This window comes from Crocodylus porosus, unplaced genomic scaffold (genome assembly GCF_001723895.1).
Source record: "Crocodylus porosus isolate Cpor-Errol unplaced genomic scaffold, CroPor_comp1, whole genome shotgun sequence".
Lineage (NCBI taxonomy): Eukaryota > Metazoa > Chordata > Crocodylia > Crocodylidae > Crocodylus > Crocodylus porosus.
The window spans coordinates 55,658,359-55,683,766 of record NW_017728918.1 but is presented as its reverse complement, the minus strand read 5'-3'; the positions used below and the strand labels follow the sequence as shown (position 1 = coordinate 55,683,766).

The 25,408-nt window shown below is 43.4% G+C and overlaps 1 protein-coding gene across 4 annotated transcripts in view; it reads right to left on the bottom strand.

Annotated features, from left to right (window-relative positions):
* FAM135A (family with sequence similarity 135 member A) overlaps positions 1-25,408 on the bottom strand; it is a 141,883-nt gene that overhangs the window by 72,674 nt on the left and 43,801 nt on the right. For all 4 annotated transcript variants that reach the window (XM_019537608.1, XM_019537609.1, XM_019537610.1 and 1 more), the window contains exon 4: positions 6,761-6,840. In XM_019537608.1, coding sequence (XP_019393153.1) covers positions 6,761-6,840 — 80 coding nt within the window. The remainder of the gene's footprint in view (positions 1-6,760; positions 6,841-25,408) is intronic.

Genomic DNA, 25,408 nt, shown 5'->3' with positions numbered 1-25,408 from the left:
GACTCCCCCAATGCCTGCTGATCCCCCCTGACAAGTTTATAACAGGCCACAAGATCCCCCCGTAGCCTCTCCTCATAGGGCCTGCCCTGCTGTCCCCTGATCATGCGAGTGGCCCTCCTCTGGACCCTCTCCATGCTGTCCACATCGCTCTTCAAGTGCAGCGCCCAGAACTGGATGCAGTACGCCAACTGTGGCCTGACTCCCCGCATAGGGGGGGAGGATCACCTCTTTGGACCTGCTTGAAATGCATCTGTGGATGCATGACAAGGTAGAGTTGGCCTTCCTAATTGCCTCCCCACACTGCCTGCCCATGTTTATCTTGGAGTCAATGATGACTCCAAGATCCTTTTCCGCCTCCGTGCTGACAAGAGGGGAATTCCCTAACCTGTAGCTTCTGGTCCTTTACACATCATACTACCCATGTTGCCTCTACCTGTAGAGTCTGAGTGCAGTATACAACCTGATCCATAATCTTGAAAAACCAGCAAAAAAGGTAGCATTACCAGGGGGCAATTTTCTACTGTCAGTGACCACAGAGTCCCATTTTTGTGCACAGCTGCACAATTCTTGTTTCTTTTATAGGCTCCAACCATCCAGAATGCTTTAAGACAATGACACTTAGGGTGCTTTGAGCTAACGTGAATGTGGGAGTGGGAGAGAACGGGCATTCTCGAGGATGACTAAGAGTGAAAAAAGAAAAGTTAAACACATATGAACAAACATGCACGCCCTTGGGAGAAGTTGTATCTATTTGAATTTGCCAAAAAATTGGAATTTGTTATTAAGTAGGGATGTGCTAAAATAGGGATATGATATAAAATGCATCATGTCTTCCACGCACTCACACTGACTTGTGTGAAGTGGCTGCTTCTCCCCATTTAATTATTTTAAAAAACAAAACAACAAAAACAAAGCTCAAACCCAAAGAACTACAATTAGAAGGGAGGTCCATTATCTTTATCTATCTTCCAGGGTGATAGGGAAGTAGGACTACCGCATCGCTGCCCAGTACTACTGATGGTGAGAATCTTCACAAGACACCAGATTAGTACACTTATACGACCTACAGTCTCTCTCAACAAGCCACTCTTCAGCTTTAGAGCCATACAAGAGGGTTAGTTCCTAATAGCTAAAATTTAGCCTCACTGTGAAAGAACTGAAAAGACCAGCTAGGGAGTCACTAAACAAAATCAATGAGGAATTTCTTTATTCTTGTACTGTAGAAATAGATATCCCAGCCCTTATTTGATTAATCTAATCCACAAAATAAGCACTTTTCTCACGAAAGAGCTACTGAGCTGAGCCACTGTGCATTTTTCAGGTTAAGATGGTATACAATATTTAGAGAATTTCAAGGTACATATGACTGTACCCTTCTAATATCCAAGTCACAAGAAGAGGGCAAACAGTGGAAGGCTAGAGATGCAGCTGGCTACAAGAGCTGGAGGTAGACAGCCTGCTACACCATGTCCAGCCACGAACAGGTGTCACTATTCCTATATAATAAAGGGCTTACCAATCAGAGTGCAGTGCGCTGCCGTGACAGCAGGTACGGAGGGGATTGAGCAGGGAGCAGGGGCAAGGCCAGCAGCACTGGAGGCAGCAGCGACACAGCGTGCTAGAGGAGGGGGATGGAGGGGACGGTGGGGCAAGCTCCCCACCCCCAGCGAGGCAACAGTGGTGCAGGGTGGTGGGCAGCAGTACTCCATCCTCATTCTTGATGGACAATTGGCTAGTTCTATATAACCAGTGAAGAACAAAGAGTGGTGGAGAAAGATATGGAAATGAGGTGCATAGAAAGAACTGAGGAGGACTGAAAAGGGATTCCTGGTAAGACAAGTGGAAGCAGGAGACTGAAATTGAAAGAGCAGTCTGGGGAGAGAGACTCCAACTGGGAACTGGGAAAGGAAAATGCACACAGAAAGAGAAATCCGGAGAGGGGAAACACAAGATTTACCAGGTATAGAGATGGAGACTGGAATGAGAAATTTAAGGACTGGGGCTGTGCCTAGATAGCTAAGAAGAATGGACTGTGACATGGAATTAGGTAAGGGGAAGAGGCAAGGGGAACTCACATGAGTCTGACTAAGACCACACTCCTCTCCAAAACCTGAAATGGAACCCAAGATTCTGTCTCACTGTTTTTCTGCTGGTACCATCTGGTGAAACTAGTGGCAAGGTGTATGCATCAATCCTCCCCAGTTCTAGTTCACAAAGACAACTTACTACTGTTATCAGTTATTCAATAGTGTAAGTGGCAGAAGTCTGTGGTAGACATAAATAAGGATCTATACAAATTGAGGAGGCAGGCAGTCGATTTTTTGGGCAGATCATGGGGCCAGCCATCATTTTCATTGACTTATCATGGCACAAGCCTCTAATTGGCCAATGGCCCCAGCAGTCCCATCCTTTCCTGCAGATTAGCAGATGGCCGGAACCATAGCTTAATTACCCTGATTAAGCCCGCCCAAGCCATTATTAGGCAATCTAAGTATTTAATTAAACTCTAAACTGCAATGTCTTATTAAATTAAAGCTATACACAACATGAACTAATATCACAATTATACTTTATTAAAGGACACTGTAAAAAGGAGTTTACTTAATGCTAACCTTGAGACAGGCGATTCACGCTAGTGGTTAAATGCTAGCATGCAGCATCCAGCAGCAGTTGCTGCTGACATTCTCTCTCTGCAGAATGAACATTTGTCCATACACTGAGATGGCACACTCAGCATTCACTCAGTTTTTTAGGAATGGTAAAGCAGCATTTTGTCAGGTTGTACAGATCTGGAAACCAGTCACAGACAGAGTCCCAAAATACACGCAGAGGCACTCTTCACAATAGCCACATATTTGTTATTGTTGTTTCTGCCATCCAGGGATTGATTTCAGTAGCTGAGAGTCACAACTCAGAACAGGCACCTGGTTGGGGACCAAAATACGAAAAGTACTAATGAAGGAGGCAGTGGCAGTGACGGATTGTACTTGTAGTAATATTTCAGCTTCACAGGTCCCTTTCTCTTCTCGTTTTCATGCTGACATCTTGACAGTTTTTGTGATGCCATGTCTTCAACACAACTTATCAAATGCGTCAGCTTGTGGTGTGCATAGTAGATCACAGCCTGCTGGCCTTCAAACCTCATCTGAAATTCCATGAAGCGGGAGGCATTTTCTGGCAAACTTCACTTGATCTTGAATGTCTCCCTGTTCCAGGAGATCACAAAGCTTAAGCGTGCACTGTGTGCCAGGTGTGATTTCTAGCTTCTTGCTCGCAAACTGCTGGTAGTACAGCATATGCTCAGCATGGTACGGACAGCACTGAACCATGACTTCATCTTGTCAGCACAGGCTCTAGCGACAGCAACAACACAGTTGCAGGCAAATCTTCACTTTGAGTGGCGAGGGACTTCTCATACCAGACCTTAGTTGACAAGCTGTAGTTGACATCTACCTTTACTATGGTCTGAGATACGGCAGAAAAATTGACAGACATGAGGTAGACCAGCTCTGTTTGAAAAACACGCTGGTCCAGGTCTGTTCAGCTCCCAGGTACAAATAAAATGTGCAGCACATAATTATCTTGAGGGTCAGTGGCTTCATCAGCCACAATGGAGGAGGATTCATATTCTGCCAATGCAGACTATATTTGCAAGGCAATCACTGCAGGGAGATAGTCTTGGTAAAGCTTGCTCGCACACAAGAAAACTGCCAGCATTTGGAACATTTTGGTTCAGGCAGACCCTTCACCTTGGGTGATCGAGTTTTCCAGTGAGATGTTTACAACCCGCAAAAGCCTCTGTGAGGGAAAATGCCACCTCTCGCAATGCCAAGCTGTTTTCTGTGGTCCTTTTAAAGAGCGATGACATGGTCGCTTGTTTCTTGCTTTGATGTTCAGCCTCTGCAGCAGGCTTTTGCTTCATATGCACCTATGACTCTAAGGCCACATCTACATGTGCAGGGTCATGAGTTTGCAAAAGCACAAATCTGTGCTGTTACTTTATGCCACAGTGCACCCCCCTGCACATGCACTTTGGCGAGAGACGGACTGTCCCACTCCGGGCAAACTGCCCTTTCTGCATTCCTCCTGGTTCCTGGCATGCTGGAGCAGCTGGGGCACAAATGAAACAGTAGAGATGGTCTGGCCAGCAGCTAAAGCATCTCTCCAGCAGCCAAAGCATCACTCTGGAAGACCAAACTTCCATTTGTTCCGGTGTATGCTACTGTAGTGAGCACCATGCCACTATTTCTCAGCAATGTTTTTTTGCTACAGCGAAATCTTGGTAGCAAATTTTGTCCCCACACTGCAAACGTGCAGTACAAGGCATGTTTTAACATTACAGACATGCAGTTTGTAGCACCGCAAAGAGGTCTGTGGCACAAGAAGCTGCACATGCATGCACATCTGGACACTGCCTACATGCTGATCTACACTGGTTTTCCTCAACACTGCCAGACTCACATTGCAGGTGGTACAGAACAGTCTGCCTCCAGCTGCATGCAAGGTCCCAGCAGGATACTGCCATACACAGTCCAGAGTTGAAACGTATCTGGCTCTCTTGTAAGATTTCTTCTCAGTGTTCATCCCTGCTCAATCCTCCTTAGGCTGCAGCATGCCTCTGGCTGCTTAAGAGATGGCACCAAAACCCTCTTGCTTCCTTGACTGCCCTGGACTGGCTCCTGTACTGAGTCTATGTCACAGGCTCAGCCTCTCATCTCCTCCCTCTCTCCCCCTTCCCCTCATGGTTAAAGGCTGCAGGCCTTCCCAACCTTTCTCTGCTTGCTAGTAATTTTTTTCCCCTGCAGTGAACCCACCAAAATTGCAGAGCCCGCCATTTTTCGCAGAAAACACCTGATTTCAAATTTTCTGCAAAAAATGCAAAAAAAAAATCACAATTTTGGTAGGTCCCTAGATATAAAGCTTTGAGCTCTGATGATGAACTATGCAAGATGACTGACAGAGGATGAAAGAAAGGAATCCTGTGTAAAAACAGTATATGGCCAAGTAATTGAAGGTTACAACACAATGCATATGTGGAAGGGAATTTATTTAACACCACTTCGGCATTTTTAATACTGCATTTCCTAATGTAAGTGTTTTACTTTGCAAACATAATGTTAACTAAGTGCATACTAAAAGATGTAGAGGCAGTCCTTGACTTACAACGTTTCGAGTTACAATGTTTCGCACTTACAACGTTTATAGATTAATGTGTTTCAACTTTACAACACCAGTTTCGACTTACAACGCTTGATCTGATGCAATGCCATGCCAGCTAACAAGTTTGCTGTGTCGCTCATCTCCCTGGAGAACATCTGTCCAAACTTCCTTGGACACTTTCTTTAAGAAAGCAGACAAGACTCCAGAAAAACCTGAGACCAAGACTCCTGAGAAGACTCCAGCCAAGAACCCCTCAAAAAGTCTAACCAAGAGCCTTTCAAAAAGTCCAGCAAAGTCACCTCAAAGAAGTTCTTCCAAATCAATACAACTGCTGTTTACAATATTAATATATTAATGTAGCTATATTATTCATCTGTAATTGACCGAGTACAAAATTCTGGGGTATTTCTGGTGAAAATAGGGTAGCGGGTCTTGGTTCAAGAACCAATCCCCATTTATAACATTGTTTCTTATGAGAAAATTGGTTCCGAGTTGCAATGTTTCAACTTAAGATGCATTTTTCAGGAACCTATTGTGTCCTAAGTCCGAGGACTGCCTGTGTAGCATAAGAGCGGGGATACATGCATTGAAGTATAAAAATACCACTGTTACTTTATGAAAAGTAACTGAAGTCTGCTCCAAATCATATCATGAATTAAAAAGAAATATTTATCTATATGAAGACATTAAAAATTAGAAAATATGTAGTTATTTACATGACACCATTAAAAGAGTTATGAGTACGGGCAAGTTGGTTCCTGTGTGCCACTACTGTACTGTTAGATTCTTGATTTTCAAGATTTACCCCTAAGTTGATGCATTTCCTTTCACCAAAACATTTTAATAGATGGCACTATAAAAATAGATGACTATTCTTCAAACAAATGGACTGCAAATCATGTGTCATAAAATATGCTTTTTAAATCATGGTTCTACTCACTATTACTTTTAAGGCAGTTACGGTAAATAAGTCTCTCAGTGACTCTACTTTAAATATGCTTAGTTTACAAGCAGAATTTTTTTTTCATTTAGCAACTCTGAAAACTCTGATAGGAGCAATCAAAATGGTTAATTTGCTTCTTGAATGTCTCCCCCCCACTTCCAGTGTTCTAGGATGTGCAAACACCACAAAGTTAGAAAAGTGTTAATGGGCTGCTGGGGACCTAATCAGTGCTGATAAGGTATCAGATATTCAAGTTAGCTTCAAAGAGGTCACCAAACCCTGCCTAACTTCAGACTAATATGACTAACTACTCTCTAGATAGTTGAGGGAAGAGGAAAAAAGTACAGCCCTGTTCAGTTAGTGGCTGGCAGGGATGGGGGAGCATACTTTAGCAGCAGCAAGGGAATTCTACAGTCCTTTTTTTGTGAATAATTGTTAAAGATAAACAAGCTCCATGTATAACCAAGGTATTTTGCAGCTCACCCAAAACCAATTTTATTCTTGGATTTTTTTTTTTTTTAAATTTAGGAAAAGGAGAATGTGAAGCACTGTTAATGTACAGCAAATCAAATTCTGCACCTAACCATTCTGGCAGGTTATCGTCTTAATAAACAGGACCAGATTAAACCTTATCTCTGGAAAAGTTCCTGTACTTACCGGTAGCACGCAACAAGCTAGCTTCTAATTTGTGTGGAATTCTTGGAGGAATTTTCATAGATGCACGAATCTGGTAAAAACTGAAGTAAAAGAAAAAATGTGTAAAACGTAAGATAAACAGCATCTTTCTATATCAATATACAAAGGACACATTGTTATGAAACTATTTTCCCTCTAATGACCTCCTCCTCTAAATTCTACACTTTCAAAAAAAGGAGAGGATTTCCAGGCTTAAATTAAGCCAGCTCCCCTTTCCACTCTAATTGCTTATTGGTAATAATTTTGTATCCGTTTCATACCGTTCCAGGTGATGAATAGCCTGCTAATCTGGCATGTGCCTGCCTGGAAACTGAGTCTATCTACAATCCAATCTGGTGAGTTTCCTACCAACTTTTCAGACCAAATTTCTTGTGTTCCATATAGCCTGGAGACAACCCATTTAGCAGAAGAGTCTGAGTTCAGAGTTGGCGAAGCTCAGTCTTACCCTGTTTACAAGCATCAGTTTCAATTGCATTAATTCATTGCACCAGTGCAGACAAAGTGCTTGGTGGAATACAGGCATCCAGTTTGTGAAGTGCACTTGTAGCCATCGTGGCTTGTAAAGGATGGTGCCACTGCTGTAGGGGCCTGTCTTTGGGAGGGCAGGATGCCAGAAATTCTTAAGTCTGCAATTATTCATTCCCCACTCAAAAAAAATCTCTCTTCACACCGACTCCCCAGCCAGCTACCACCCCATTTCCAACCTCCCTTTTGAGCGAACATCATTGAATGAGTGGTCACATGACAGCTCCAGGCACATATGGACACTTTCACATTCCTTGACCCCTTCAGTCAGGCTTTCAACCTAGATGTAGCATAGACTGCACTTCTAGCCTTGGTAAATGATCTTCATGTAAAGATCAATAGGCGAAACTGTACCCTATTGTTCCTATTAGATTTTTCAGAGACCTTTGATATTGTTGACCATGAAGTGTTGATAACAGGTTTACACGATTTCATGGGTATTTGTAGGAATGCTCTTAACTGATTCCACTCCTTCCTAGCAGGGAAGTTGCAGAAGATAGCAATGGGCAAAGGAACTATCCTGTGGGATCACTCAGGGTTCTATCCTGTCACCCCTCTTATTTAACGTGTATCTGGGTCCCCAGGGCAAAACCATGCAGATATCTGGAACCCTAAGTTCAGCTGAGAGTAACCTCCTGCAAGGTTGATCTGCATGCCAAGTTCATTTGTTGAAAATATGTGGGAAGATATTCTTGGTAGCTGCTTCTCAGCTTTGGAACTCTTTCCTTTTTGAGGACTGTCAGAGTCCAAGCCTGGAATCTTCTGAAAACATGACAAGACCTTATTGGGCAGGCTTTTAGCAAACAGGGTTAAGTTCTGGCAAAGTATCACTTACACGAGATACTCTTATACTTCTCCCTAGTAATATGGCGAAGTTGCCACTTTACTGTAGGATTCCCTTACTGAAGAGATAGTGGGGCTTTTAAAAAATACAATATAGTCATAAGTATAATTGCTGGATCCATAACAGCATTTTTCCTAGATCCTGGCACACAATCATCTTGACTAGAACTCTGAAACTATCTCCATACCTTGGGCCAGAACAACAAGAAACTTTTCAAGGCAGGCTGGTAAGCTGAGCTTTTAACACCAGGCCTTTAAAAATACTGGACTTTAAAATGGATATGGCCTACAGTCAAATCCAGCCCACTGAGCCCTATCATCCAGTCCATGGTGCTGCCCATGAGTCTAAGACAAGACCCTCATGTCGCATGTGGCTTATGGGGGCCAGAGCTGGTGCACATGGCACACAGAGGTGGGTCCAGCACATGGCTCGTGGGATGGGCCAGCATACTCCACATCCAATCTGATATACTGAGCCAATCAGGTCCGCAGACTGCCCTTGCTCCACCCATTGGGCATGAGGGGCCTGATGAGTTTGACATCCCTGATTTAGAAGAAGTGGTTCAGCTCAGGGAAAAACATGTGAACATTAAATAAAAAACTCAACCTCTTATCTGTGAAGCAATGTTTTAACTAGAATGAGGAATAAACCATGCATAGCAGATGACAGAACAGTGACACAATGGAATACACTGCCTAGAGAAGTTGTGGACTCTCCACCACTGGAGGTGTTCAAGAGGTTGGACAGCCACTGGTCAGGGATGATCTAGGTGCACCTATGCCTATGTTCTACTATGGGTATTTCCCATGCATGGACTTTACTGGTTGCCCCGTCTCCCCTTTCTGCTACACATGTCAGGATGTTTTTAAGCCTTCCTCAGAGGCATTACGAGTGTTGGCTGCAGCCAAGGCTGGACATTTTGACTGGGGTGTGCCAATGCTCTTAAAGCTTGAAGTTCTTGGCTAGACAGCACTGCCCCTCTGCTCTGAGTCAGATCAACTGCACATAGTCAGATTGGTACAAACTGTGTAGTTTTTTGTCTTCCTCTGCACAAGGAGGCAAGGCCCTGTACCTCAGGTCTCTTGAGTATATATTAATAACCTTTTATAGAAGCAGGGCATTCCATTCAATGAGAGATATATAAAGGCTGATAGGCATGGGATTCTTCAAGCCTGGAAAAGCATAGGCTGATGGGGGATGTGGTGGCAGCCTATAAGTATATAAAGGGTGTGCATCAGGATCTGTTCAAGAGGGCACCCTGAGGGAAGGCAAGGTCAAATGGTCACAAACTGCTGGAAGACCATTTTAGACTGGACATAAAAAAAACTTCTTTATCATCCAAGTCTCCAGAGTCTGGAATAGATTCCTCCCAGAAGTGGTGCAAGCAACCTACTCTGGACACATTCAAGAAGCATTTGGATGATTATCTTGTTGGGGTCATCTGACCCCAGCTGACTTCCTGCCCTTTGGGCAGGGGGCTGGACCCGATGATTTTGTGAGGTCCCTTTCAGTCCTAATGTCTATGAAATCTATGAAATTTATAAACACTAAAGCAGGGGTTGTCAGACTTGCCCAGCCCCCTCCTCGCCCCCCAGCTGGGTCTATACCATGGGGCTCCTCACAGGCCAGATACAGACACACCTTTGGAGGGGGAGCAAGTGGCAGCAGCATAAGCTGCTGTGGGTACCTGAGCTATGATGGTGGCTCTGGGAGTCACAGGGACTAACAAAGCCATTGCTCAGCCTCCTGCCACCAAAATGCACCCCCAGAATTTGATGATGGGCCCCCATCCCCAATCCTGAATTCTCAGGTCCTTCAGAAGATCTGCAGGATGGATCTGGCCCAGGGACTATAGCTTTAAAACCACACATTTGTTAAATGTTAACTCCTTTTTATTTACATTGCAAATCACTTCCACTGTATTTCATTTACACTCTACTCTTTCTCTACTTTCATCTCATCTTACAGCCACTCTTTGTTTTAGTCAAGCTTCACTTTCCTGGCTATACCCTTCATTTACCTAAAGCATATCTTTTCTGACTTCGTACCTTCCTTCTTTGTGATTGGCTCACCTCCCCAGTTAACTTTCCCTTTCTGTTTTCAATTGTTTTTTAAAACAACCTGTCAACCTTGTTCCATCAGAAATTTCAGCTATGATGTAGTTAACTCTTTTTAATCTAAATATATATCTCAGTTCTGCCCACTTTTGCAACCAGGCAGCAATTATGTGAGCAAAGACCTGTTACTTTCATCATACAGTTCAACTGTGCTAAGTGTAATAAACACTTCAATTTGTATTAGCTTACCTCTCACCCATTTTAAGATGGGTGTACACATTTTGACTAAAGCAGCAAAACACTAAAACAGCTCTTCATGTTATTAGAAAGGCTGGGAAAAAGCATAGATACTTAAACAGTACCTATTCATGGATTTGAAGTTTCCTGAAGAGTAAAAATTCCAGGAACCTGTCAGAGTTTGTCTTTTGCTTATTAATGACTTCTGTGCTCACTGAATTAAATGCTGCTAAATCAAGTTAAAACTCAGAGTTTGCCAGCAAGTCAGGCATAAATTCAATATATATTTCAAGGCAAGAATATCTATCTTCCTGGCTTTGAAAAAGGTAAGATAAGTGGATATCTATAAAGTATTATTACTGGACTAAATTGTACATAATTCAATTTTCTTGAATACTTATGCCTGTCAGAGGCTTGACTGCACCCTTTGTTAACCTGTCACTGTGGAATGTAGCACAGGGAATCTGCCAAAAGAGCACTAGGATAGTCACTAGGCAGTCAGTCTTCAGAGTAAGGTAGTGCAAGGCACATTCAGAGAAAGAGTCATCCTGAGCACTGCAAAGCCTATGCAGAAGTCCAGGCAGAAGTACAGACTAGTGTGTATACAGCCCTTTAAGAAGTTTCAGGATTGCTAAATTGGAACTTAACATATGGGTGGCAGGCTGAGAATGCCACAAGGGGGCACCAAACAAAAGGATGACCTACTTTCAGTCCAATAAATAAGAGAGCATCTTTGGCATGAAGTCTTGGACTCTGCTAAAGCTGAGAATTTTTCCATACACATTTTATCTCCTGCTGGGATCTGCCCTTGACCAGCTAATACTCCAAATAACGATAGATGTCAAAGCCCTTACTTCTGAGATGCACCACTATGATCATTTTATGAACACTCAGATGTAGAGAGTTTGTAAGGCATTATTTAAGTACTGTACGTGGTTGGGGGCCTGCTATAATGTTAAATTCTTTCTATGGAGTGAATGGCTTGAGTTTCAAACTAGCACTGAGCCTCAAGAGATGAACTGAACACAACTGTTACCACTCTGAAGTTGAGGTTGCATATGTACTTGTTTAGTCTTCTTCTGTGTAAGTTTCTACACTGTTAGGAGTAGTAATCTCCTCTCATGTACTTCCACAATGGCTTTTTATGGCTTCTAGAGAAAACAACAAAGCTAGTTCTGATGGCAAGAACCTTCTTTGAGAGTAGCTCCTGAAGAAAATGGTATAAGGTAGGGAATGCTGTTGTGTAGGGAGCATGGGCAATGTTTAATACCCATCCATCTGCTGTGATGGATAGCTGTCTACGTTTGGCACCCAACCAAGGCATTTACTGAACAAGGAGGAATACTTCAGATTAGCTCTAGTGACTCAACTCTTCCATCAAAGCTGCTGTCTCAGAGTGCCAGGTTGATTCAAAAGGAAGACAACAGATAGTACACCATGATGTTTTTCTGCTCATAATTTGGATATTGGTTGCTGGAACAAGATGGTGTCCTCTGCCTCTCGAAAATTATACTTGTAGGACTTCACAGGCTAGCAGGAAAATTCACAGAGACTATAGCGTAACCTTTTGAAAAAGTGAAACACTTAGTCTGACAGGACGCTGAAGAGCTCTGTTTCCTTGAAGGGCAGGTCTCCTGTTGTGCCCTGTACTTTGTGCAATAGGCCTGGAGCCAACTGTCATAAACACCATCAACCCTCCCTATCAGTAGTAACCCTGGCTGGTGATAACAATGTTCTCAAGACCACTTGACTTTTGATCACCTTCATTTCTTTCCTAAGACTGGATCTTGTAAAGGGAATGACTCCCTTTCCTATACAAAGTGATTGTATTTTGTAAGCAATGCCTATCTGAAGCTGAAGAAATGCCTCACATTCAATTAGACATTAATAATTTCTTTGGATCCTTGCCCTTAGGAATGCCCTTAATAAATCTGATTTTTTCTGGCAGTGAACACCCAATCATTGCATCTAGTTTTATCACCACAGAAGTGTTCAAAGCTCTTTAGAAGCATAAGGTATCTTCACCTCTCTCGTGAAAGTAGAAGGAGAAGTCATTGATTCCAGAATCTTTCCATTAATCAAGCTCAAGGTTTGCACCCAAAATATCAAAGCTTAGACTTTTTCTTGAGCTCTCTCAATGCCTTGGGTCTCCACAATTCAAGAATCATATCACTGGCATTAAATACCTCATCTGGGGAACTGGTAAAATTTATGGAGTAGAGAGTACAGGGAGCATTTGCAGAAACACTCCCAAGTATCTGCTATAGCTACACTAGTCTTCTTCAGATGCAAGTATATCTATCACAAATCACACCTCTTCACACTCCTGACAACCCAGCAGTGTTGGCTGAAGTCCCGACCATGGACTCAGTTACTACTGTTAAAAGTGAATTTTTGCAAATGTGTTTGTTTTGTACACTGTAGTGAAATTGCTTCCAACTGAAACCAGTATGAGATCTAAATCTGACCCAATTGGTTTTTTATTTGTTTTTTTTCCAGTAAACAAGATTTTAATTTGGGCCTTTAACAATCAGAGAAAAATTAAGCCAAATAAGAGGTGATCTTAAATACTTTATCTACCGCTCCTGTGAAAGCCTGAAGTATTTCTCAGTAAATAGCAAAATTTATATGAACAGAGGTAAATAAAGGAGAAAGCTTAAATGAAATAGGATACGTTTTCAACTTATTATAAAAACAAATGTGTCTAATTTGCAAGACAAAAATCCTAAGAAAAGTATAGCAGCCTGATGGTGGGAATAGTTTGGAACATTAGTATATCCACATCAGGCGCAGCTGCTGGAAATAACTGAAAGACAGAAGTGAAACATAAGTTAAACAAAACTTATGATTATTTCTCCGTGGGATGGCCAAAGCCTTTTTTTGTTCCTGCTTACTGTTAGGAAACACCCAGGATTCCTGTGGCCCAGAGAATATGCAAGTAAGGTTAATTTGGTACTATCTTTTTGGGACTTTAAACTTCAAAAACAAAAAGTAAAAACGCAAAGCATCTTTCTGATTTTAACATCCAAGTAGATGTATATGCTACGATATACAAGACTAAAAAAACTTATGAAATTAATCTACATCTTTGAATAGCAGCAGTCCCCCGAAGGACAATCCTAAGTGTTGAGAGTTCCTATATTCTAAAGTTCTTTATAGCTATATTTATTTTACTTACATTTTAATTTATTTTTATTTGAAACATTGACTGTGCAGCTTGTCATCATGTTTCAATTCAATATTGGTAACTATGACCAGTGCTCAGCTTTTGGCTGCCTTGGGTGAACTGATTTGTGTTCTATGTTGAGAAAAGATGGGATGAGGGGGATGACAGGACTTTTTCAGTGTCTTTGAAAACTAATTTAGAGTTCTATCTTTGCAAACAAACACTCATAGTTGGTCATACACCTTCGTTTTATACAATGTTTTCCAAACGCAACAGATGGAAGAACAGAAGATAAGTCTTTCAACTCACTGTGTTTTTTACTGCCAATAATCTTTCAGATTTTGAAAGCTTTACAGTTGTGTAGTACTGTTTTATTTCCTCTCATCTGTACATATGTGGGTGTACAGGCATTGGAATTCACTCATAATAGTGAGATTTTAAATGAGTGTCAATATCCATTTTGGTAGCAAATATATTTGGCACTTAACTGGAAGTTAATACTGAACAGACTGAAGATAAAATAATAAACAGACTGAAGATAACTGCAGCTCTGCTCCTTTCTAACATAATTATCATAAATTTTATGTAAAGATGGATTAGCTGAACATTAATATCAGGGTTTCTCACTCTCTATCCTCTACTCGCTTTCATCTCTCTTGTTACCATTCTTCTTTCCCTCGGTCATTTTCCACAGCACTCAAAGAACAATAAATTGCTCCTCTTTAGCTAACTGGGACAACAAATACCACTATTAAGTTGCACAATAATTTAACCTTGAGAAGTTGTTCTAAGATACAATTATGAAGTAAACACATGGATTCAGATGCATGGTTCTAAAAAAGTATTTATTATACTTCCTTATTTTTCCAACACACACCAGCTACAAACACAAAATTTTAAACCAGTTAGTTTCTACAAGTTTGAAAAAAAGTATGAAAAGCAGAGCTATCCAATGGTTTATGTAATTACAATTCAAGAACAAATCTGAAGGACTGATTAGAAGCAGCTATACTTTAGAAGCGAGTTACTAGTTTCCTGACAGCATTTCTTTTTGTTAAATTCATAATTTATATCCACGTGTTCGAAAATCCATATTCTTAGTTGGAGTGCCCTAAATCTGGCTGAACACCAATGGACCATGAGGCAGAGAGGACTAGGAGAGCAAATCATATTTGTGCTCAGTTGTTCAACATTTCTCCCATCAAGTATATGGTATATGCCATCCTTTTGGAGGAGCGAAACTGAAGAAATTGTATTCACAACAGTTAAACTCTAGAGGTGCCAGGCTACTGACAGGGCAGACAATGTCTTTTTAATCTGTTACTTTCCCCTCCCCCCAGCAGAGTTCAAATAGACATGCAACAGCTACTAAGCCCATGTACAACCTGCCAATGTCAGTTTGAATCTCTCTTGGCAGGTATCTGGAGAAAAGGAAAGCAATCTGCCGCAATCTTCTGGCGGGGAGGGAGGGGACTTATTTTGGGAAAACAGTAATCTGAGTACAGCAGGCGCTCATGTATTTGCAAAAGATAAATAAATTACACTTGAGATTGCCTGTGGGAAGGGCTGAGATGGCGGCGGGATGGATTTTAAATGAGGGAGAGGTGTTTGGATGATAAAGTGAATGGAGAAGACCATCAGATCTCATTCTTCTCTCCTGTGAATGGCAATGTGGGTAACGTCCAAACCCTTCCACGAGTGTCTTGAACTTTTCTGATGGCATCGTATAAGACCTGGGTAACCTCTGTCTACCCCTTCTCCCTGTTTCCTCACCTATAAGCCACTAACTCAAGATCCCTGTTCCTATAGATTTTTTCCAAAGTCCCTTTCCTTGCTCTGTGTTGCAGTCAGAATTGGGATGGGGATATTTCCCCCTCTGTGAAAGGAGCTATGAACAGTCATGTTGCAAGTATACATAACATGCACATTGTCTTGAGACACAGGCAAGGAGATGAAAATGAATATATTTTATACATAATCACAAGTTCTTTGTATGAAAGAAAGAACAACCACAGAGCTAAATAGAACATCTTTCAGAACTACTGCTTTACCATGCTCCATTGGGTGTTTAATTCAGTTGAGAACATCACATTGCTGAAACCCTCATGCTGCAGGGGGAGGTAACAGTCAGGCAACAGCCAGGGAGTCAACATAGATTTGCAGCCCCTATCTGCCTCTCACTGCTGCAGAGCAAGGTGTCAGTGCAGCTCCTGTTGCAGCTGCCAACACTCACCCCTGTCTCTAAGTGCCACCAATTCCTGGTGCCACTCACCCTCCCAGTGTACTCACTGAAGTACTTACAGATTGATCCAGATTGACAAAGCAGAATGATAAATTTGGCAACACCTCCCTTCACAGCAGTGTGAGAGAGTGATTAGGGAACACAAGCCCCCGTAAGCAGTAAATTCCTACCCAGATATCTCCATTCCAGCCCCAGGAGAAGACAATAGGCTATCTGACCCACCTCTGCAGGTTGCATCCAGACTGTGGGGCATATGTTTGACACTTCTGGCTTAACAGGAGTGGGAGGGGAGGATGAAATGGTGGCAGTGCAATCTTGCAGAGGATGATAGGAAAGACATACCAGTCTTCTATCATGTACTTACTTGGGGTAAGCCTATAATAAAAGTCAAGATTTCGGAACACAGAACATCCAATTGCCCACTACCCCTGGCAACAACCATCTTTTCAGACCATTCAAAGCATAACCATAATCTCTCACAATAACGAAGAGCACAGGAGGAGGGGACACAAGCATACAGAAATCAAGCATTTCCTTAATCCCTACCTAGCAACGCTAGTACGAGCTCCTAACATCTGCAAATAGCATTTCTTTGTAAACTACAAATCCCAAAGACAAAAACCTAATGAACGTTTAAGATTGACAATGGTCTCATGTGCCCTTTCTGAACAATTAGTTCAACAAAAAAACTCAGTTACTGATTTTCAGAAGTGTAAGAGGAAAGGTATACAACATGCAACCTTAACTGTATTCTTACAGCAATATACCTGCATACACTATCTCTGGACTGTAATGAAAAGGAACAATCTACGTCCACCCTACAGTCCAACACTTAGCCTACTGAAGGACATCTCAGCTACATTTTGCAACCCCTTCCCTCTAAAACACATGAAATCGCCTAATACTATACTTTCACTTACTTTGTTACATCATAAATTTCAACTACACATCCTTCCACCTACCAGCTGACAAGTTTCATGGTAAAAAGACCACTGTACTCCATTAAACAAAACTTATGAAATGAAGTGCTGAAAAGAAGCATACTAGATCTCAAGATACTTATACACTTCTTTCCTATTACTGTACGCCCATGTGGATAAGGGAGAGGCAAATACATGACGGCATGAGGCAGTTCAGGCCAGCTACATCACAGTAGGCGATAATCTCTCTACCATGCAATACCTCTAAGCATAATGCTGTGAATGCAACTGAAGTGCTTACAGATTGATTCCTTTTCCTTGGCAGTAGCATCTAGAAATAAAGTTGCATGGGTGCATTCCTTAACTCTTTTCCCATTTTCCAGGAATATGAGTTTTGCTGAACTCAGTGTTTCAGAAGGATGCGAGATGCATCTTGATTCTGCACCAAAAAAGCTTTTCTGTAACTGAGAATTTACAAACATTAAAAACGGCTTTGGGTGACGTTTACCAAAGCACCAAGTGGACTAAGACTGTGGAAAGATGTTCATCTGTAACACCACAAAAAGTGCCTCAGCACTTTGTAGCGCTAGAAACATATCATGCTACAAAAGCATAGAATAGAAATATTCCAGCCCCCTGGTTATGGCACTATAAAGTCGCTTCAAAGGCACACACTTCACCCAGGGACCAATAGGGGGCTGCCACATGGGCATAAGCTGGAGACAACAGCAGCAGAGACTGTCCCCAGTGGATGTCACTGCTAGCATCAGCTGGTGGCAGCCATTACACAAAGGCAGCCAGAATTGCCTGCATGTTCTCCTCATCCCCACCATGCTCAGAGTCTTCATATTTCATATTTGTTAAGTGAGGTAACTGGATGATACTAGACATAAATGACAAATAGCCCAGCTACCCTAACTCTCCCCCTACTGCCACAGGGGCAGAGTTAGCCTTTTCCAGTTACTGGTATCTGAAGACCCTTTATTACTTAGATATTAAAATTCCTAGGCACTTTAGTATTTTCGTGTAAAATAAACAGATTACTAGTAATATTATTTCACTGCTATGAATTTTAGAAGAGATAGCTGGAAAACGAAGAACGCATCTTTGGGTTTCAGAATCAACAAATCCAGTGGGATAAATGAGATACACCATACCGCTCAGTCATAATTTTTCTGCTGATTCAAGTGGAATAATGCTAAATTTAACACTTTTTACGTTTTCCATATTAAATGCACAGTACAGAAGACAGTTTCATTTTGCTTTTCAATAAATCTGGAGAGTCTGATGCACATTCTTATGTTAAAATGTTGATTCCGTGGAGTCCCCATCTTTATCTTAGGAATTTTCAGTTTGGAAGATGTCAGATTTTAAAAACACGTAACAAACTAAACCAGGACTGGCCAACTTGCCAGCACAGGCAGGCTCTGTACGTAGTATGCAGCAGCAGCAGCCGCCACGTGGGGAGGGGACAGGCAGTGGCAGATAAGGCAGGAATCAGAAAGCAGAGCAGCAGATTGGGTAGGGGAAGAGGATCAGAATAGCACTCAGGGACAGCCTGGAACTAATTTGCAGCACATCTGCCAGAAGGTTGCTCCCACTGAACTAAACCATGCCAGCATTTAATATTGCAATTTTCCCCCCAGAATATAGTATTGCAAACACTGCACCTTGGACCAGCGCAAATTTTCAATCCTTACAAGGAAGACTACACTTACAAATTTAGACCAAACAACCCAAAGGCTTTAGTTAAAATGTAAGATTACTTTCTGTGGAGATTAGCTTATGCTAAGAAAAGAGCACTGTGGAATATTGCAGGAAGAATTTCTGCTGTGCATCAGAACTGAAACTTCTGCACAGAACTGTGCACTACTGAAAACTCAATACATTTGCTAGTTCAGTCATCCCCATTTACTTCCATGCTCAGGTTACTCTGTACTACTGGGCTGCAGCAGTGAAAGTCAGGTGGTCTGCAAAAAATTATGAAGCATCTCTTGGAAGTTTGCTTTTGAAAGTTGTAGCATATTTGTACCATTACCTCAGTGTTTAATCATAAAAAGAGTCATTAATTATCCTCAGTGCATTAGGAATCAAATTCAGGAAGAATTTATTTTTATTTTCCTTGTAAAACAGTAAATCTTGACCCTTCTTCCATAAGAGCATCAGGTCTTCTGGCAACAAGACTAGTGCTTTCTGTTCTGCAGGAAAGAGCAGAATTTGTAGCCATCTTGCAGCAGACGGACGTTCCCTGAACGCCATGCTGCTCAGAAGTAATAGGACTCTTTTAGCACTGCTATCCTGATCCTCCAGTTTCCCTCTACCAAACTACCTCATGTAGCAAAGTTCACAGAGGCTGTTAAGGTTGCATGCTGGTGCAGTCTGTACAACTACTCTCTGCTATTCTTCAGTGAAGTCAGAATCATACACAAGATTCCTCCTACTCCAGGGATTCTTTCCAGTGCTAAACTAAGTTGGCTGTCCTGGTAGGTTGAACAGCATAGAAAAAATAAAGTTATAGAACACTTAATATTGCCATGCCTACTAAAGGCAAGCTGCCAATTTTTATAAAAAAGACCACTTAATCACAGTGAGATTCATAAATATTCACACTGTTCTTCAAAACACTTAACCTGAAAATCCATTTTTAAATAGCTACAAAAACATGTTCATTGCTGTACAAATAAAAATAAAAGCTATTTATCATAGAAATATACTAAATCTATGATCCAAAACCGTAAGAGTTAAGGGCTATCGGGCTCAATTTTAAAACTGTATCCAAGTCATCTAAGAGCTCAAGTCCCATAAGTTTTCAGTGGGTCTTAGGTTTCAAAATGATTCAATAATACTGAAAAGCTCACCCATAAAACTGATCACACATGTTATACATTAAAAAGCATACTATATTAGAATCTGGCTGGAAGTCTTGTTGCAGGAAGTGCTCAGGCACATTATACATATTCTGCATTTACTAAATGATTTTGATAAAGCACTTAAAAAACGAAAAATTAACACAAACGAGCAATTTCTTGATGCACCTTTGCAAGAACCTCTCTGCATAAAGGCACTTATCTACTAACATTGATCACAAATACAAATCATCATGAACAACACTTAATTATTGTCCAGACTTTATTGCAGAGTGTTTTTTCCCCCTTTGCTATTTGATATGTTGCAATTAACACATATCTACACTTAGATATTAAACCCATTTCAAGTTTGTGTTTTTAAAACTTAATTGTTAAACAAAACTCAAATATAGAATCACACTAAGAAAATTATTATTTCCTATGAAGGAATACAAGGCTAAAGGTCTACATTATTACCTAAAATCTGCTAAAATCTGAACAATTCATCATTTATCAGCATCACCAATTAAAGAAAGAATGACAAACAAAAAACTGTATCAAAACTGCAAAAAAAAACCTAGACTGAGATGCCTTAGTTAGGAGCCTTTCTTCTAACATCTGTGGTATGCTAAATTAACTGTCAACTGAGTTCCTGCAGTTCATTACATTCGTTAATCCACCCCTGCAAATGTATCCACACACAACCCTGCTCTTCTACTTCCTGCCTGCTCCATGCCGTGAAAAACTCAGAGGAGTGGGATAGAATAAAAAGTCTATACCTCAAGTCTGGGGTTAGTGAAAGAGAAACAGGCTCTTAACATTTATCTACAGAATGGGTGTCATAATCATTAGCCCCTCCAGGCTGGATGACCCACAAACCGCGGGGGTATTATTAATCCCTAAAGCTGCTAGGGGCACTATATCAATGCTACTCCAGATCCAGAAGGTTAATCTAGTTGCCATGGTCCCCACTTCTTCTGCTGCCAATCTTAGTCTAAAAACTCTGAATCAAGCAGCAAGTAAGGAGGTGGAGGGTGAGGTGGGACAAGCCATGGCATCATTAATCCTTGGGTTCGAGAGCATTGAGGCAGCAGCTCTGGCAGCTGCACTGACATGCCCTACAGGACAAATCCAGCTGGTGGAGTTGGGTCAACCAGTGCATGAGAAGCCCCACAAGCCAGAGGATCCATCGCCACGGGCTGAATACAGCTTGCATCACAGGTTACAGTGCCAAGTATCCATTCATCAGCTGAAAATATTTAATTGAGAAACAGTACACCCCATCAAGAAAAATATAAGTTAACACAACAGATCTGAGGGACATAAGCTGCTCTGTTAGTTTCATCAGACATTTTGCATTATGTATTTCAGGCTTGTGCCACACTTTGATCGTGCCAGTTCTCAGCTTTTCATTCCGGTCTCGGCACTGCATGCTTAGTAATGCTCCCAGCTATGATCTCAGTACTGCATGCTGTGCTACTAATCAAACCCAATCTCCATTGCATAGCTCTACCTCCTTTCTTCCTCGCTTCTGCATTTCTTTGACTTCCATTTCCCTCTAGAACCAGCACCACCAAGGGAAAGGGTGAACCTGAAGTGAAAATAAGGAAGCCGAGGTTTGGTACTGACATAAGACATGAGCAGCTCATTTCCCTTACTCCGTCAGTGTATGGCATATACAGGAAGCACAGAGACAAACCCCCAGTGCCAGGGTCAGGGACTTCTGTATTACAACTCACACATTCCCAGTTATCCAAAGGGGCTGGAGTTCATTGATGTTACACTCCCCCCTGTATGAGAGGTATCTACCCTCCAACCATCACCCTAAGACAGTGGTGCTCTAACGTTTTGCCTGGCAGGCTGGATTGCCAGTGGCCGGTCCCTCTGCAGACCTGGCCAAAACCAGTACCCAGGCAGGCACAGTAAGCACCATCTGGCCACATGAAGGGGGGCAGGCCAGCCCCAACGCAGCCCCCCAGGAAAAAGAAGCTTGACCTAACCCATGGAAAAGAAAGAAGATGAGGCCTAGCCCGGGGGGGGGGGGGTGGAGAGGAAGCATTGCCAGGGAGCAGGGACAGAGGGCACCATGGGAGAATGGATCTAAGCCTAGCTCGGCCCAACTGACCATGTGGGGCTTGGGGTTTTGGTAATTTGGCAGGGGGTGGAAATGTGGCATATTAATGGCCACCACTCCTCAACTGTCAAATTATTCGATCCATGGGGATACTGGCAAGCCAGATCTGATGGCTCTGCGGGCCACATACGACCTACAAGCCAAAGGTTGAGCACCCCTGCTCTAAGACATGGAAAGCAAATGCAAGCTATTTCCCCTACCTCCCACTGCCCAGTACAAATAGCACCAGATAGAAAGAGTCTGTGGCTTCAAACAGGACCATGTACTTACAGATTTTGTTGCTGCACACAGCTTTCTATTCAACTCTATATACACAAGCACACACCTATGCACTGACAATGATTAGTCAGAACGCAGCTGTACGAGGCACCTCCACAGCAAAACAGGATGACCCAGACATGTGCATGAAGCTGGGCGAGTCCAAAACTTTAGACAAAAATCCAGGTCTCATGAGTATTTCCCAAAGTAGGCCCTCACACGGTTTAGCCAACAGCTTAGTGGTTAAGGCACTAGCCCAGGTGAGACAGGCTCTAGGTCAGGGGCAGGCAATTATTTTGGGCGGAGGGCCTTTTACCCAGTTTTGGCAAAGTGTCATGGGCCGCATGGGTAGCCCTGCCCCCAGTCACCATCTTGGGACCAACGTCTCAGGGCCAGCACTGGTGGGGCCCAGAGCCGAGTGCATATTGGCAGGGGCCTATGGAGCCCCATGGTACAAGCAGAGGGCAGCATGCAGCCCTGCCCCCCTGCTCCCTGGCAGGGAATGAGCTGGTGCTGAGGTCGGGGGAATAGCAGCCCCTCCACCGCCCCATGGTCAGCACTCCCTGCTGCAGCTGCTCACAGGTCAGGCAAAGGGCTGCTTTTCCTACGCTCAGCACCAGCTTGTGACCCACCCCCACTGCCAGCCTGGGCCCCATGCTGGCTCCGGGTTCGCCTGTCGGGGCTGCGGCCCCCCTGCTTACCACTCCCGGCAGTGTTTGCCATCACCGCCTCTGTGCTGCTCAGCGCACGAGCTCCAGGCAGGCAGCAGCAGCAGCAAACATTGCCCGGTGTGGCAAGCAGGGGGGCCGCAGCTGCTGCAGTGCAGCCCCGACGGGCAAGCCCAGAGCCAGCATGGGGCCCAGGCTGGTTGAGGGGGCAGCTTACAAGCTGGTGCTGAGCGCAGGGAAAAGCGGCTCCTTGCCCGCCCCATGGCCGGCACCCCACACTGCAGCTGCTCACAGTGCGTGGGGCTGCCTGTGCCTGTTCAGCACAGCCCCACATGGGCTGCGAGCACATGCAGCAGGGAGCACCGGCCACAGAGAGAGGAAGGGGCTGTTCTTCCCCAGGCCGGTTTTCCCTGGCCTCCTTCCCTGCTTCCTCTGACTTTCCCCTCCCCCTCCCCCCCTTATTTGAGTTTCCAGTACAGTGCAGCCACATGGTCCCAGGCCAGAAGCCCCGGCTGGGGCTTCCAGCTGAGGCGGCGGGGCTGGGTGGGTGCCCACTGGGCTTCCCCTGGGTCCTACTGCCCTTGGTTCCTGTCATTTTAAATATTAATTTTCTAAATTTTTTAGGGGCTCCATAGGCCACTGGCCCATGGGCCATATTTTGCTCATCCCTGTTCTAGGTCCTCCTCATACAGGGGAGGTATGAATCTGTATCTCCTGCTTTCTGGCAAAGTGCCCCAACCAGCAAGCAACAGGCTAGCTCAGGGGTGGGCAATTATTTGGGCTGGAGGGCACCTAACAAGTTTTAGTGAGCTGTTGAGGGCCACACACACAACATCTTTCAGAAGATATCATTTTAACAAATTACAGATAAAAACAAATCGTGTACTAAAAATCTTCATCAGCTATAAAATGTGAAAAAAACCCAAAACCAGAGCAGCGAGCTGTTATGAATTACAGAACTTACAGATGGCCAGCATGGCGTGTGTGGGTGGTTGGACGTGAGTGTCCATTCTGTGTAACCTGTGTGTGTCTGTCCTGTTTATTCTGCATGCGTCTGTCATTCTGTGCGTCCTGCGTCTGTCCTATGCTTTTCTTGTATGTGTGTGTATCCATTGGGGCTGGGCCCGATGCTCTCACAAGGTTCCTTCCAGCCCTAATGTATAGGAAATCCATGAATCCTGCATACATCTATCCTTGTGTATCCCTGTGTCCATCCTGTGTGTACGCCCATCCTGTGTATATCTGTCCTATGTGTCCACCCCACATGTCCCCGGTGTCCGTCCTGTTTATTCTGCATGTCCATCCTGTGTCCCCCATGTTTTTCCTGTGTGTCCTGTGTGCATTCTTTTTATTCTGTGTCCATCCTGTGTTCTGTATGCATCTATCCTGTGCCGTGTGTGTGTTTGTTCCATGTGCATTCCCTCACATACTCCCTGCAGTTGCATTCCCAGCCAGGGGGAACTAAGGGGCCTGGAAACCTGTGCCTGCAGACCACCACACTCGGGTGCCCAAGCCACAGTCCTCGCCACCCCACAATCACCCCGGGAGGAGCAGCACCTCATATCTCTGTGCAGCAGCAACCTGGGGAGGAAGACCAAACTGCCCTAAGCCCAGGTGATGTGAAAGCTATCAATCCCTACTGAGCCTCGTTTGTTGCTGCCACATGCCACCCTGGAGAAATTCCTTCAGCCTTCCTCCTCCTCCAGGGCTGTCCTCTAGAATCGCTCTGGGGCATTTTGGCACCTTTGGGGGATGGGGGCAGGCACTGTGCCTTCATTCAGACTTTCCTTCCCCTCCCAGCCAGACCCAGCCCAGCCGGGCCCACCCGCAGCTCTCCTTCCCCTTGCACTCCCCCGCTGCCTGAGAATCCCCAGCATGAGCAGAGGGCAGAAGCCTGGCCAGGAGCTTCCGGCTTCTTGTCCCCGGCACCACCTGCTGGGAAGGGGGTTGGCCACTGGAGCCAGAGCTGCTGCTATAGCCAGGGCCTACTACACAAGGGAGGGAAGAGAGCGGAGAGGAGCCAGCTTTCAGAGAGGCAGCCATGGGCTGAACAGAATCACTTGGTGGGACAGATCCAGACTGTGGGTCAGATTTTGCCAGGGTGGATAAAAATCAACTATTTAAAAAAAAAAAAAGATTAAAAAAAAAAGATTTTTTAAAATTTAAATCAGATTTTTTAAGGGGAAAATTGTTAACCTTAGTTTTGACAGGTGGAGCAATGTCCACAATAATCCAGTAATACATGCTTGCGTGACAACAGAAGAAGAGATTGTCTACCTTACAGAAATAATTGATACATCAGGAAATGAAAGGCAGCTGAATACTTACCAGTAGCAGTAAAAATTACAGTAAACTGAAAAATAATTTAAAAGTCTAGTATGTAGCTTTGTCACAGACAACGCTGCAAACGTATTAAAGATGAGACGAAACCTAGAAGAAAGTGAAGAAAGCTCCAAACTAATAACATATGGCTGCCACACTTATTTGACACACCTCTTAGCCAAAGATTTCAGTGCTCCAGATATAAAGGCTAATGTTGAAATTGCAAAATACTTCCGTAACAACCACTCTACAGCAGCTGCTCTGAAGAAAGCGGAGGAAACCAAACTAACGTGCAATAGAACTCAGTAGTGGACTGTTCTGAGAGATATATATCTTGACTTCAAAAAAGCTTTTGATCTGGTATCCCATGATCACCTCTTGGCCAAACTG